This window comes from Pseudopodoces humilis, chromosome 10, assembly GCF_049639895.1.
Source record: "Pseudopodoces humilis isolate 2021_Gansu_Grassland_sample_001 chromosome 10, ASM4963989v1, whole genome shotgun sequence".
Classification (NCBI taxonomy): Eukaryota; Metazoa; Chordata; class Aves; order Passeriformes; family Paridae; genus Pseudopodoces; species Pseudopodoces humilis.
The window spans coordinates 2,442,340-2,458,479 of record NC_142209.1 but is presented as its reverse complement, the minus strand read 5'-3'; the positions used below and the strand labels follow the sequence as shown (position 1 = coordinate 2,458,479).

Genomic DNA, 16,140 nt, shown 5'->3' with positions numbered 1-16,140 from the left:
TTCATACAATTTCCCACTAAAACCTAACCTGGCCTCAACTGCCTTGCTCCCTGCTCGTGCCTCCCCTTCCCCCTTTGCTACCCAGGATTGCCCTCAGCTGCTGCCTGACCCTTCCCCAGCAATCCCAGGCTCCTCCAGACCCCCCAAACTGGCTGGTGACTCTCACCCTACTCCTTTTCATCCCTCCCTGCTTTATCCCATAAGGATGAGGCTTTTCATCCGGGTCTGAGCTGCCTGCTGGAGCACAGGGTTGCTTTTATGGTCTGGAGAAAGATCTTCTTTGGATGATGAAGATTATTTTCGATCCATCCACGCTGCTTCTTTTCCCAGGAGCTCCCAAACCGCTTCTCCTGGTGCAGGGAGCAGGTTCAGCAGGTGTTTGCACCTCTGGCTGTGATGGGTTTGGGGTTTGGGGCAGGGAATCCATCACGGGCTGCACTCAGAGAAGGACAGCGATGTGCTGCTGGAAGGCTCTTGGGATTTTCCTTCCTTGCAGGTCCTACTGACACATTTCTGACTCATCTCCCCAAACTGGACCTCTGGGGAGGCTGGTTCTACATTGCTCCAGCTGAGCCATGGACAGCTGGGAGCCAGCACAAGCCCACTCTGCTGCCCCATGCAGCGTGTCTGCAGCAGTGAAACCAGGGGCTGAGGAGAAACAGCTTCTCCCCTCCTCTTCCTCCACAGCAATTTGTCTTTGGACACCCCTCCATCCCCAGGATTTCAGCTTTTCAGACACTGAGGCAGAGAACAAATAGTCTCAGGCTGTTTATTACATCCTCAGGGTGTCTGTACAGAGCAGGGGTCACACTGCACGACGTGGTGATGCGACTCTGGGGTATCAACACCGATGGGATTGCTGGCGTGGCTGAGGAGCTCCTCCAGCCTCCCAGGGAAGGGAGCAAACAAGCAGCTGATGCAGGAGGAACCCGGGGAGCCCAGCCCATGCCTTCCCCTGAGTGGGAAAGGGTCAGCCTGAGCAGCCTGTGGCCTGCCCAAAGTGCTCCTGCTGGTGTCTCCCCACGGCAGCAGCACCCGGACGCCGCCGAGGCGACAGCAGCAGCATCTCGTGGAAATAAAAACGTGGCAGAGGGAAGCACTTTGGAGCTGCTCCATTTACCTGGTGGCTCACTTCTGAGTTCACTGAGCCACCCACGAGTTCATTTCCAGAGGGACAAGACATCTTTGTTGTTTTGAGCAGCCTTACTGGGCGCTTGGGCTTGCAGTCAGGTCCTCAAGGGCACACAAGGTGGAGGTGCCAAGGAGCTTAAGGACAAATCCGAGCTCTGATTTGGGTAACTCATAGAGAGGTTGGGGGGAGAGGTTATAAGAAGATGAGATCTTCAATTGTGGTTCTTAAGGAAGGGGGATCTACCCCAGGGTGTGCTTGTACCCTGCTCTCTTCTTTGCCAGGAGTCCCACAGAGGTCAAGGAGTAAACCCAGCAGAAGGTGCCTCCTTCCCCTCACTGCTTTCCAGCTGGTGGCTGCAGGCACTGACAGAGCAACATGAAGACATTTCTCTCAGGATGTTATCTACACTGGAAATGCAAAGCTGAGCAGCTCCTCGTCATGTCTCAGAGCCAGCCTGGGGCACGCAGCACGTGAGGCAAACTGGGGAGGTGTGGGGCCACTTGAGACAAACAATTCACAGCACAGCTGGTCCCCAAAGCTCCCTGGTCCCTCCAGAAGCAGGCACTGCCTTTTCTCCTGGGTCTTTTTGCCAAGAATAGTGGATGTTTTTGGTGACAAGCTCATCCCCCTCTGCCACCTCCCTCCCACGGCCTCAGTTCCCTGAACTCCCGCTGAGTTCACCGCAGTCCCAGATTAGAGACACATCCTCCTGTAAAGCCAGGAGGAGGCACAGAGCACAATGACTGACTTTGACGAGCAAATACAACCCACACACCTTTATTGAGACTATTTTTATAAACCAGAGGGCCACGGGGGTGCCCAGCTGGGAGTGACCCCGGCACGGCCGCCCTCTACCCTAGCCAGCCCCTGCCACAAGCACTGCATGTGCAGCGTGCATGGAAAGAGGAGAAAAAAGAAGGAAGACAAAAGACTTGGGGACAAGATGAGCCTCTGCAAAGCCCAAGGGGTTTGTGGGAGAGAGAAGCATTCTGGTCTAGCAGCAAAATGAACTTTAATTCCAGTTCTGGGATATAATGCTACGATGCCGGAGAGAGAGCACAGCACCAAGGAAGGAGACAACTGCAGCAGCCCCAGGGATGAAAGATAATGCAGAAATGATGTGAAACGTTTTGTTCTTATATAACAGGCAAGGAAGAGCTCGTAGGTGCTTTACAGTGGCAGTAGGAGGCGTGTGGGAGGGAGATGGCATGACCAGAGACGTGTCTGGGGAAGGGAAAGGCAAAGAGGAGAGGAGGGATGGATGGGGATGGAGGAGAGGCAAACTGGGGGAGGTTAGGGCAGTCCCAGGCTCAGACAGATGAGGACAAACAGTGCTGGTGGACAGGAAGGTTTGGAGTGCTTCAAGGAGGAGGAAGAGGAGGGAAGACAACCAGGATGGGACAGAGAAGGAGAGAGGAGTTTGGGGGGAGAAGCCAGAGGCCCCCAGGGAGGGGAGAGCTTGCACTGAGGGGTGAGAGGCACTCCAGGACTGGCATGAGGTATGCTTTGCTATTGCTCTGAATGCTGTAAACATTTTGGTTTTGTGTCTATCAGTGAACATTCAGTTCAGTTTGATACATGTGCTCTTAGGGGTAACTGGAAGCCTAGCAGAGTTTTACGTCTCTTACTACTACTCGGACTTATACACGAGGCAAACACAACACTGGCTAAAGATCTCAGTTTATGTCATTTATGCCTAATTCTCCTATTTTAACATGCACATCTATGTCTCAGAAAAGCTTCTCTAGTAGAGGACACTAAATAAGATACAGATGAAGTCACATGCACTCTCATCCACCCACACCCCCAGACACACACAGCAACTTCCCCCTCCCCTGCTTAGACTGGCAAGACTTTGCCCTTCACACCTCCCCAGCATGGACAACAGGGAGCCCTTGGTGCATTAATGAGTCCCCTAAAAGTGATGGAAATCATCCCAAACCTGGCTGATGGACCAAAGCAGGAGAAACTTTAGACAGGTCAGAGTTCTGCGTCTGATCCTGGAGTTAACACCACCTGAAGCTCATAGAAAAGGGAAAGGAAATTTGTAAACTCTTTTTCCCTTCTGCCATCAAACTACCTGGGAGCTGACTGGATATGTGCCAGCAAACAGAATAAAAAGAACTGAGTGAACCAATTTTTTTCCCCGCTCTTCATGTGACGGCACACTTTAACACTTTAACAGGAGGAAAATTTTGGGGGTGTGTGCTTGTGGAGAGGGGAAATGGGTTTGTGGGTTATGAATATCCCTTTCACACCAGAAAGAGATGAATCAAGGATAGGATATTTGCCCTTGGTGAGGATTAGTCACCACTCAGCTCTTTCCAAAGCTTTGGCTCAGTCATTGTTCCCTTGATCAGCCCCTGGTTTAAGGGGTAGAGCTACAAGCTGCTTATTTTGATTCGCTTCAGAACGGCATTTCCATAAAAGAAGCAGCTGGTGCCATTTTCTTGTTTAAGAAAAATAGAATTTTACTTTAAATAACTAGTCTGCTTTCCTTCCAGAAAGATAAACTGCAAGAGCAGCAACAAAAATAACCGTGGCAGACTCACATGCCTCAGACAATACTTTTGCTCCCCTCTGTGTTCTGGGATGCTGCTCCCAATGGAGGGCCTTGCCTGGCACCAATTTAATGGGGAAAACACTTCCCCTGCACCAGCCAGCCTGATTCCAGGCAGAAATGGCATCTCCAGGTGTACCCTGCTCCAGGCAATTCCCCAGGTGGGTGGAGGAGAGAAAGGAGCTTGGGTTTACAGGGTGTTGGCCACTTTGAAGTGAGTTCTGAGGTGAAATGAAAGGACAGCAGCACCGAAGCTGCTGGAGGACCTTGTGGAGAGATGGAGTCACAGGAGTCTGAGCAGGACCAGGCTTTGTAGCCACCAGGGGAGCCTGGGGGTTGTCCCCACTCACATTCCTCGACACAAACATCTGGTTCCTGCTGTGTCCCCTGGCCTGGCTGTCTCTGTGACCCTCCCCAGGGTGCTGCAGAGCCTTGTCTGGGGTGCCTCAGCTGGCACTAGAGGTCAGCACCACCCAAGCCCACTCAGAAGATCTGTCTGGAGAGAGGTACCACGAGTCTGGCCTTCTGCCTTCTCTTTGAAAGCCATGACTGCTTAAGCCTCCTGCTGCTGGCTCTGGCACCCTGGGCAGCTCTGGGATGCTTTCTGCACGTGCAGGCAAGAGGAGGGTGGAAAGGAGGAAGGCAGGACCAGACAAGGTGGCCTCCCTTCACCACCTGCAACACTTGTTCTGATTGTTTGAGGCTGAGCTGCCCTCTGGCAGCACTGGGGTCACTGGGTAAAACTGGGACCGCAGGCTGATGCTTTAAGATTTTAGCTTTTATGTTTTCCAGATCCTGTACTGCTGCACTGGTGCGTAGCTCTGAACTCCATGTAAAGTGTGGTTAACTCTCTTCACATTTTAGTTAAACAAAACAATCCCTTTGGGTGATCCAAAGACACCTCACTGCCTCAGGCCCTGAAAAGTATAAATAAAAGTGAATTATGGGGGAGCAAACTGGGGGAATGTGACTTCATTGCCTGAAGCTGTAACTGGAGGATTAACCCCTGATATGTAAATGGACCAAAATTATAATTGTCTGAAAAACTCATGGCCATTGTCCATGCTGGGTGTAGCCTTTGTGAGGCTTTTGCACTGCCCTGTTAGAGGCCTTTAATAAATATCTCCTTTATCCTCTTAACTCTGTCTAGCCTGTGGTCTTGGCAGCCACTCCAAGGCATCTGTTTTCGGTGACCCATTCCTTGCACAGGTTCCCCAGACCTGTCCCACTGTGCCTGGCTTGCCAAAAATCTCTGGGACACTGAGCTCCTGCATGGTCTGGTGCCCTTGGAGAAATCATGGCAAATCTGGAGCATCTTCCAGGGGTCTCTCACCTCTCCCACTTTCAAGCAAGCGGCAAAAAGTTTGTGTCAAACTGCCGAGGGCAGACCTTTCTGTCCCTTGTGTCCCATGAGGGGCCTCCTGTGCCTCAACAGTGTCCTCAGGGGTCCTTGCAGGGGCAGAGGACAGCCAGGAATGCTGGGTCACTGCAGCTCTTCCTGGCCATTCCTCATGGAAATTTAACTGGAGGTGGGATTTGCCTTCCACAGAGGGTTCTGCTGCTGACCAAGCAGGCGTTGAAAGAGGCAGGTTTCCCTGCTGAACATAAAGATTGCAGGAACACACCTCCAGAATAAACCCAGCGTGGTTACCACCTCTGTCTTGATCCTAAACCTGTTTGTCCTACTGCCCTGCACATCATCCTTGCAAAAAGCCTCATAAAGCTGTCTCCTGCTTAATTAATGGACAGTGATTTTTAATATCCAGCCAGACTTTTTTTTTTTTATCTTGTTCCAAACACATTGTGCTTGGCTTTAGAGTTCATTCTACCTCATTTACACCACGTTACGCAAAGTCTTTATCAGCAGCTTTCTGATGTATCAAACCCACCCACCACCCTTGGCTGGAGCAGAGTTTGACAGCCTCTGGTCTGGGGATGACTGAGAGAAGGAAAAGATCCATAGGGTCACTTTCCAGGCCTTCATTAAATTAAGAAAACAGACCTCTGCTCTGTCGGCTCAAATCCACAGACAGGCTGTCTGCTTCTCCCCTCAAAAATATTGCAAGAATCTGCCAAGCTGGAGCAGCAGTGCCATGGAAATGGGGCCATCAGATGGTAGGAATTATTGCCCAGCACAGAGGAGGTGCTACACCCCTGACATCTGCACGGAGCTTTCTCCTGCCATCCAGGCTATGGGAATAGGGCCAAGGAGCACCTCACACCCCTCTGCACACCCAGACACCCATCCTGCTCACTCCATGCTCTCTGTGTCCCACTGGAATCAAGCACCCTGCAGCAGGGTGTGTGTCTTGGGGAGTTCTGAACCCACAGTGGACTGGCAGTAAGTAGGAACAGTCAGTAATCAGTAATAAAATAAGAAAAATGTGATTTTTCACCTTGCCGTGCACCAAGTGAAAAATGCCATCTGCTGTGCTTTTCCTACACCTCAGCAAGGGGCAGAGGGGACATTCCTTCTCTCCACTCTTTCCAGGTCTTTCCTGAGGAGCCACCAGGAGCCCCTTTGTGCAAGCTTTTGGTCCAGTGCCCAGCACAACAGAGCCTGAATGACGACTGGGGCCCTGAGACTGAAATACCGCGCAAATAAATAATAGCCATGAAAAACAATCATTCACATTAGAGGACTTGACTGCCCAGGCCTGGTGAGAGCTTTTGGGATGACTTTCCTCACGAGGAAAACTCAGCTCCTCACACAGTCCTGTGGAGAATACTCCGAGTCTCCATCCCTGAAGGAAAAGGGTCGGTGACGGGGTAGCAGCCACGTCATGAGGTGTGCAAACAAAATGGGGAGGTGAGCTGAGTTTGCTGATGGTTTCCACTCCAGGAAAGGGAATAAATCCTGTGCTTTTGTCTCCTCTCTCCCTCCCCTCGGCCTCTGGGTCCAGACCCCTGGGAGAGGTGGGCTGGATGTGGCTGCACAAGTGTCAGAACTGCCCTTGGGGCCCTTCCAAGCACAAAGGAGAGGTGAGAGACAGGGAGATGTGTGGGAGGATGGAAAGGTGTTATTTACACACAAACCAACCCAGCAATTTTAAAGGAAACCTGCCTTGCCCACAGATGACTCGAGAGGGTTCTGGGTTTGTGCTAGAGAGAGGCAACGACTGCGAGGTGCTACTGCTAACCAAAAATAAACCCAAAAGCACAGAAAGCCAAAGAGTCTTAATACCACATCTGGATCACTCTCTGGAAGCTTCCTCTGCCCCTTCTCCCTCTTTTCCCGTTCCCACTGCTTTTAACACCAAGAAAGTTTCACATTTAGACATGGGTTTTGGCTGTTGTGGTTTCTGAGGGCCCCATGGCTGCTCTAGCTGAGCCTCCTCTGGGTCTGAGACAGCAGGTCTGTGTAAATTTTGGATCTCAGGAACCTGGGGTACGAGTCTTTCTCCATCAGGCTGTGCACCTTCCCCTGAGCTTGGTCAAAGCAAGAGAGGGAGGGCTCCTGCACATTTCTTCTCGTCAGCTCCCGAGTCTGGAAGTCTATGTTCACCTGGGGAAAGCAGCAGAAGAGAGTTTGGCACTGAGTGTCCAGCTGGCCTCCTCCAAATGTCACATCCCCTCTCCATGGGAATGGAGAAACAGCAGCAGAACCAGGGTCCTACCCTTGCCCATGCCTGAACAGCCCCCACAGCTCTGGGGATTTTAGTGATCCAGGGATGTGAGTCCTGCCCCAAGGCTGGAAAAGTTGGATTTATAGTGATCTGAGCACTTCTGGAATCAAATTACTTTTATTCAGACTCTTAGGCAGCGCATCACCTAAAACTGCTGACTCAGCCTAACCTCTCTCCTGCTCCCTTTTCTTCACCACATGCCCAACAGAGGGGTGAATAAACTGGGTTTAAACCATCAGTACATTCTTATTAAATGTTTCTAAACTCTGTTGATCTAAAATAAATTGTTTGATTTTTCCCATAGCAGCTTCACGTTACAATTATCTGGAGGACAGGCTTGAAAAAAAATAAACCACCCTAAAATGTTGTGACTGCCACTTGTTTGCAAAGCCACCCAATGGAGTTTTCCTGCTTTCCTTCCCTAGCAGAGCTAAATAATTTTAGGGTTATTGTCTGGAAGAAAAAAAAAATGGCTGGAAAGATGTTATTTGTTGTTATTAACTCAGTGTCCAAACTTGAAGGAGCCTGGAAAGTAAAAGCTGTCTGCCTCAGCGTGGATGTCGGCAGTATGGATTAGCTCTGTGCATTTGCTTAAGAATTTCATATTCCTGGCATGCCAAAATTATGTAACAGCGCTAAGGAAACTTCACCACAGGACCAAATTTTAGGAAAGGCTCCATCCCACCTGCATTCCCATTTCCTATCAAAAATCAGCCTTCCAGTCCTTAAAATCTCATCTGGCTTCCTGAATTACAGTGGGAAACACCCACGGACCTCGGTGTGAATCTGGGTCCTTCCCAGTGGCCTTCCCAGCTGGGACAGGGAGGGAAATGAGCCCATTTTGGAGTCCCCGACAGGCACCCATGAGGTGGAGCAGGAGGGGCTGGGTGCAGTAAGATTGCAGTAACCCAGTGCAGGATCTGACAGCACCATCAGCCCGTCAAGTGATTTAAATTGTACATATTTAAATAAATATTTTAAATATAAAATATTAATTAAGATATTAATTTTAAAATTAATATCCAATATTTATATTAAATAAGCGATTTAAAGGATTTAACAATGCCAGGCTCAGTGTTGTTGAGCCTGCATTTTTTTTTTTTTTTTTTTTGTTCAGCTCAGAGTTCATTTTTTTGTTCAGCACCTCTCTGGAGGTCTGGGTGAGGGGGGAATTACTCAGCAGAGAAACTCTCCTCCCTTGGGAGCCAACAAGTTACTCGTGGGTGGGTTGGTCCTGTGCAAAGTGTCCTGCGAGGAAAGAGCCCAACAGCCTGCTCGAGGGTTGATGGTAAATGAGAGCAGCAGGGTGAAATTGCTCCTGGGGAGAGCTGGGTGAGGTTAGGAAATGTAGGCTGAGGTTGCCAGTGAAGCCCCTGGCTGTGACTAATTTAATGTCACCAAAGCCCTTGCCCTCAGCAGCGATGAGTCACGGCGGGCTGTGACTGAGGGGTGGCACTGCCACCTTCCTCAGCCACTCCCTGAGAGGGGAAAGGAGAGGGAGAGCACCCAGCTGGGGTGCTGAGGGGTGCTCCATACCCACCTCCCGAGGGGCCTGCACGTCGATGAACTCCTCGAAGATGCGCTGGGCCTTGGAGGCCAGCTTGGCCGCCGAGCGCGTCTTCTTGAAGTCCTCGCAGGCCAGCCAGAACTCCAGGTTCTCCTCGCTGAACTCCGTCTTCAGGAAAGCACGGAAAGCTGCCAGCCCATCTGCAGGAGAGACACGGGGAGCTGCTGCTTTCACGGACATCCTTCCATCCACCCCCGGCCTAGCAAAGGCCGCTTGATTTTTCTCCCAAATTCCGCGATCCCAGCACTCGCCCGTAATTTACTGATCAGCCAGGCTCCCGTGAGCTGCCCACCAAGCCAAACATCACCTGATGTAACTTTTCCAAAGCGTTTTCCAGCTAAAAGGACCGGGACCCTCACCCTTGGGAACGTTACTCGTGGAATTATCAAGCTTCAGCTCGTGTTAATGCAACACTTTGTGTCGCTAAAAAAAACCTTTAATAAAACACGGCTGCTGTGGACTTGAGGCCTATGTTTTCTGTCATTTTGCTTTATTGCCTTCTGCCATTTTTAGTTCCTATTTAAACAGAGGAAAGCTCTGGGAGAGTCTGTTACAGCTCCAATAAAGGGGAGAGGGAAAGGACTCGGCCTAATTACAGCTTGTCTAGTCAGTGGTAAAAGTGTGCTTATCACTCGCTAATGCTCAGCAATTGTGACATTTCAGTAACGCAATCTGAGTCAGCTGGGGCAGATTAGAAATATGGAAAGATTTATTAGGCAATCTGTGTCCTCTTAAAGCCCTGCCTGGGCCTATTTATGGACACAGCCATTGTTTTTTATTTCTTTTCCCTGAGCGACACCAGCGGCGTTGAAGTAGCTGAAGGTTTCACACATACCCTTTCTCCTCGGGATAAATTTAGCTTCTCTCTCTGGTTTTTTTTTTTTTCCTTTTTTTCCCAGTAATGTGTTTTTAACTCTTCCTGGTCTTTTGCAATAGGGTGCAGGTTTTTGTAGTTCATGACAGGAAAGCTCTTGAGTCAGCACTGGCTACTTCCAAGCAACTGTCTAAAAATATTGATGGAATTTGGGACGAGCCTGGTGAGGTCAGACTCCTGGGAAGGATGAAGAGAGCAAGGACAGGGCATGTCCAGCCTCTCCATCCTCCAGTCCTTCTGCTGCTCTTGATCTGTTCATCCCCCAGCCTGGATTGATATTTGGGACAATCCAGGTGCAGCACTTTACATTTGATCTTATTAAAACTCATGAGACTTCCACGGGCTCATTTCTGAGGCCTGTCCAGATCCCTGTGGATAATCCTAACATTTTCTCCAGTTCCGGTTTATATGCTGTATATGCTATCTGTATATAGATATATATGGATATAGATATATCTGTATATAGATATATATGTGTATCTAGCTATATATAGATATGCATGTATGCACACATATATATGCTATATATAATAGATATGCTATTTATATGCTATCTATTTGCTGTATATATCTTTATGCCATGTGTGCTACAGGTTTATAGCAATGTAACACTGCCCTGCATCTCCCTTGCATGTCCTAAACTTCCTCCTGCTTCCCTTGTTTCTGGTAATAACTTAGGACATGGAGATATTTTCCAGCTCCTGCTGAAGCCTCGAGCCCTAAGCAGTGGCCCTGGGTACTGAACAGCAACAAACAATCCTATTTCTGTCTGTGTGTCAGTCAGAGGAGATGTCTGACTGCCAAGATCCTCAGAGGGAAAGGCAGAAGAGATATTAGGGCAGACAAGCCCAAATTAGAGGCCAAACCTCTCTGCTCTGCGCTCCTCAAAGCTCCTTCATTAGGGTTTTGTTTTTTTGCACTGACTGCTCCATCAGCAGTCTGCTATCAGCAATAAAAATGGATCCATCCCATCTCAGCCATGCTCCCTCCTGCTGTCAGCCCCAGAAATAGCTGCATTATTCCAGCTCGTCCTGACACTTCTCCAATCGAGCAATTTTAGGAGGAGATCGGGGTTTTTGCGCTGCTAGGATAGACAGAACCGGGCCTCTTGTCCAAGTAACACTGCAAATTGTGGGTCCAAGCCTGGGGCAATATTGTGACAGCAATATTCAGCCCTGGAGAAGCCTGCAGAGCAGATTGCCAAAGGAGCAGGGCACCTGCCAGGATTACCCTGCCCGTGGCTGCTTTGAGCATCTCCGTGGGTAGATAAATGTGGTGAAGGTTGTAGAGCTGCTGCCCTTGCTGAAATCTGGGACACAGAAACATTTTCCAAAACCTGTGTCCCCCTTAGCGCCTCTAAAATTCCCAGGACCTGTGTGAGAGCAAGGGAAAGACTGGAGAACAGGGCAAGGAGTCTTTGCAGGCTGACAGCTCTCAGAAAGAAAGAAATAAATCAGGGAGAAAGTTCCAGTAACTCAAGATCTACGTCATTTTATAAATCATCAAGCACCTAGGATGCTTGACATGAAATATTCCAGCACCCAAGCACATTGCCATGTCTCTGCTGTGTCCCTGCTGAGGTCTTGCTCCCCTGATTCTGCCCTGATCTATTTTTTTTTTTCCCCTTTTCCTCTACAACAGCCCCAGATCCACAGCACTGACAGAGTGATCCCTTGCAGGAACAGCAGTGTTGCAAGGAAGTGCCACATCTGCAAAAGGTGGCTGATGCAGAATATAATATCTGAAAAAATATGATACCTGAAAAAATTTGAAATACCTGAAAAATAAAATACCTGAAAAAAATATTATATCTGAAAAAATGTGCTGCCTGAGGAATAAAATGCCTGAGAAATACAATATCTGGAAAATATAATACCCAGAAAATATAATGCCCAGAAAATATAATACCTGAAAAATAGAATGCCTGAAAAAATATAATATCTGCTAAAAGAAGGGAATGTCATGAGTGACAAAGAGAGAAAGGTGTTTGCTACAGCCCTGCCCCAGAGAGCAGCTGCAGCAGGTTCCCCTGGGACCAGGAGGTTTCCATGAGCTCTGCCTCCTGCTCTAATGTCAATCAGCTCTTTTTTATCCTGAAATAAGTTTAGACAGTGAAGGGATAAATAATAGTGTCTGGCTGTTCTCTGCTTTTTTTTTATACCCTCCTGTCATGCAGTCCTGACAGCCTTCGAGGAGCTGCAAGTGGTGAGGCTGAACCTTGCACGGGACACTTTGGATGCAGGAGAGGTCATCCCTGACTGCCTGGATTTCCAGAGTTTTCATCTTTAGCCCTTGAGTGCCTGCCAGCCTTTCCAGCTGTGCCTGCCAGCCAGGTCTGGGGAATCGCTGCCAAAAGTTTGTCATGGAACAATGACAAGTCTGATGGAAAGGGCAGGAGGACAATCAGGCGTGGGAACTGCCACCACCTGAGCTGGAATCTGACCTGGATATTGATATTCAGTCTCCTGCCCTCCTTCACAGCACATGAAGGCTTTCAAGGAATGGTCACTCATGAATGATGAGCATTTCTAAGCTTATCCCACCCAACTGGATGTCTTTTTTCCCAGGGCAGCCACCACTGGAGCGCAGCGTGATATGGGCAGGAAGGAGATTTCACCTCCTGAAATCTCCCAGCGTGCCATTCCAAAGGGATGCTTTGCTGAGAAAGCACAGAAATTAAAAGCAGGATTAGAAGTCTGCAGAGGCAGCAGCACTAGATAATCCCTAACCTGGGGCCCAAAAGCCCTCCACTCAGGAGGACAAGATGTGCTGGTGTACAACAGGACATCTGCTGGACAGTTACTCAGGAATTTGACTCGAGAGTCCTTTGCTTGAAGCCAAAGGAGGAAATCGATGCTGATGGAGCAGATAAATTGAAGGCAAAGGAGCAGAGCTCTTTACTGAACCCTGAGCTCAGTCTGAAGCAGCAGGCATTTGCTATTTGACTTTGGCAGGGTAAATATAAACTTCAAAATTCCCTGCTCTCCGTTCAGACTGACTGAGGAACGTGCAGGAGGGGTTGTGCAAGTGCTCAGACGTTGCTCAGGATCCTGCAGGTCACCTGTGAATGACAGGGATTTGTGCTTTATGAGTGGGCAGTGCCAGGCAGTTCAACAACCCTGTGAGCACAGGGACTCCCAAAATCCCGTTCAGGAGATGGAAAGTGGATCCTTTCCAGCAAGAAGAGACTGAAGTGGGGAGCAGAAAACACAAGGCAGGTCTCAACTAAGCTTCATCAGCATGAGGAAGAGCCCAGATTAGTGGCCTAAATCATCCGGGCAGTTTGATAACCAAGCCTGAGCAAGAAAGCAACCAACAATCATTTATTTAATGCATGTGTTTCACCCCCTCAGCAAGCAGACTTCATGCAGGGAGTAAAGGTGGAGTCCCCACGGCTGGTGGATGGATGGATTGGCTCTGTGGAACGTGTTGGGTCCAGGGCTGGAGGGACAAAGTCAAAATAGCTCTGCACAGAACACGAAGGTGCTCTCGCTGCTGCTGAGCTGTGCTTCCCTTAATCTCAGCTGCCTGTCACCAGCACAATGCTAATGCTGTTCTGGCTTAGAAAGAGCTGGGAGTAGGTTGGGATATTCCTGTGCTGTGTAGGAAGTGAAGGAATGTGTAGACAACAGAAGGAGGAGAACAACAATAAAGTTTGGGCGGAAGAGCACAGAGATCACAAAAAATCTGGAGAAAAATCACCCTGTCCTCCAGATTTCAAAAAAATCTCTAGAAAAATCACCCAAAAATTCAGCAGGAAGGGTTTTGGTGCTGGGTGCTTTGTTGAGAAGTGGCCAAGGGTTGAGGACAGACTGTCCTGCTGGGTGCTGGATGAAGGAAAAGCCATGTGTCAGCCCCGTGAGGGACGCAGAATGAGACATGCTGCTGCTTGTATTTCCCTCCAGCAGCCTGTCAAAAGAAATCCTCATCTGGCTGGCCAGCCTGTGCCTCCTGGGCACAGGCACAGCGAGGGGATTACTCCTCAGTTACTCACAGGCATGCTCTCACGCTCTGGGGGCTGTGCTGAGCTCGCTTCCCCGGCACAAAATGGGAAAAGATGCCAAAATCCAGCGTGTTAAAAACACTGTTTTTTCTCCCTGGGCACCCAGGGGAAGGCTGCACACAATCTGCCTCTTACTCTCTCAATTCCCTGACAAGAGCAGCATCAGGCTCCCCTCTCCTGTTGCTTGCTCAGAAGCCCTGACCCCAGGGAAGGTGTCTGGCAGTGAGCTCAGGGCTCCTGATGTAAAAGAGGGATTGTCTGCCTGACCCCGGGGGGTTCTGAGCTGATTTGCTTCACCCATTAGCAAAAACAATTAGGATATCATTGCACTGACCCATCCATCCAGAGCTGCTGAATCCTGCTGCTCAGCACTGCTCACTCCAGGAGGGATGAGGGAATTGGGTCCCAGGGCCAGCACAAAAGCCAGGTGGGGAGAGCCCTCCTGCATTTCCTTCTCACAATCTCTTGTTAACAGTTAAATTATCCTTTGAGTGGCTCAGGGAATTAATCCAAACCAGACCACTCTATGCAGAGGGTCACTCATAAACAAAATCGTTTCAAATCCCGAGGGATTTCAGTCCTCCTCTCATCAAACATGACCTGCACAGTCATTCATTCATCAGAAAGGTGAGGGGAGATCAGGGGGAGATCCCCAGGGCCATCACACTTGAAGGTAAAGGTGATCATAGAATGATTTGGGCTGGGAGGGACCTTAAAAATCATCCCATTCCAACCCCTGTGCCATGGGCAGGGACGGTCCTCACTAGAGCAGGTGGCTCAAACCCCCAGCCAGCCTGGCACAACGAGGCTCTCCATGGAACCTGTGTAACCCATGACACCTCCTCAGGTCACTTCCACCTAGAAACCTTTTGGAGAATCATGAGAATACGAAGGGGAAGAAGTGGTTTTCCCATTTCACTTGGAAGTACTGGAGCCCTTTGAGCCTCCTCTGTGCTCGAGGGCAGCCTGCTCAGCTGGGCACTTTGGAGATCCTCTCAGGGTGCTCTGATCCCCATCCTTGTTCCTTGGAGCAATTTTGCCACTTGTCCAAGCCCTTGCAATATTGCCCACAAGGTCTGCCCCGCTCTCAGCTGCTCCACCCTATTCCTGAATCCTGCTCCAGCACTTTGGGGTTTGCTTTCCCTGGAGAACAGCTTGGCTGGAAGGGACCAAAACCATCTGACTGCAGCAGAACACCCCCCCAAAGTCACAATCCCCTTTCCAAAAGAAATGAACTGTCCATCTAGTGAAGACAAGTGTCAAGCAGAAGTGCTCTACCTGCTGATGCTGTCAGCTGGGGAGAACTCTCCCCAAGCCCACGCCCCCAGGCATGAATTCTGATTTTCCCTGGCTAATGCTGTTCACCTGGGCAGCCACAGGGAAATTCAACTGGGACATTTCTGTCCTGCTCTTGGCACTAAAAGCAGAATTTTTGCTGGCAGCTTCCCTACAGACAGATGCCAGCAGGCCAGGCACAGCTTTATTTACTCCCAGATTTTGGCCAGTTAAGGCATAAGGCTCCCTTGCCTGTCTAACATCAGCACATCCCTAACAGCAAAAATGCAACTCGTACAATAGAATTAATTCCATGAGTACGTGCTCTTCTCTCCTTTAAACCAGTGTAACTAAAATAACAATTCTGTCTCAAAAGAACTTCTTGTATTTGCATCATTATAACCCTTGACTGCCAGGCTGGCAATTCCAGAAACTTCAGGTGCAGAGCAGTTATAAAATATTCCTTTAGAAAGTAGTTTATTAAACAACAATTATTTTTTTTTTGTCACCAATCACCAGGCAATGTCACCGTGACTGCCGATAAAAAAAGATTAATTTAAATTTTAAAGATCACCTTCTGTTGCTATTAGGAACTGAATATTTTTCATTAGAAACTGAATATTTTTCATTAGTGCCAGAGAGTTATCAGAATTACTTTCCATTCTAAGAGATGGGAAAGATCTTGATAATTCATTTATCACTCTCTAAGGCTAATTTATTAATAAAACCAGACACCCTTGTGGAGGCTGCTGGACGAAATAATTGAACTAAGGTTTGATTTAGCATTTTTGCAGTAGCCAGCTGAAGAGAGAAGAATTTGTATGACATCAGGACATAGGTGGGTAAATTCACTGGGGTTTGTAATCCAAGAGATTCTTCTGCAGTCTAATAAAGAAAATTTCTGCTTTTACACCAGTGAGGAAGAAATGGGTTTGAGTTCTGGATGATAACAGGGGTGTGAATATCCTGCCCTCCCCTCTCTCCATCCCCCAGGTACCCTGCAATCTCCTTGGTGCATTTTCCCCTTCTTGCTCTGAATTTCCACAAAAGAAATGTTCCTTTTTAGCCATACCCAGCTACACCATATATTTTTTTTCCCCTAT

At 48.9% G+C, this 16,140-nt stretch overlaps 1 protein-coding gene across 3 annotated transcripts in view; it reads right to left on the bottom strand.

Annotated features, from left to right (window-relative positions):
* Positions 1-844: 844 nt before the first annotated feature.
* Positions 845-16,140, bottom strand: part of RGS8 (regulator of G protein signaling 8) — a 28,666-nt gene continuing 13,370 nt past the window's right edge. For all 3 annotated transcript variants that reach the window (XM_005528688.3, XM_088060710.1, XM_088060709.1), the window contains 2 exons: positions 8,859-9,025; positions 845-7,197 (listed from right to left, as the gene is read on the bottom strand). In XM_005528688.3, coding sequence (XP_005528745.1) covers positions 7,015-7,197; positions 8,859-9,025 — 350 coding nt within the window. In that variant the 3' untranslated portion in view covers positions 845-7,014. The remainder of the gene's footprint in view (positions 7,198-8,858; positions 9,026-16,140) is intronic.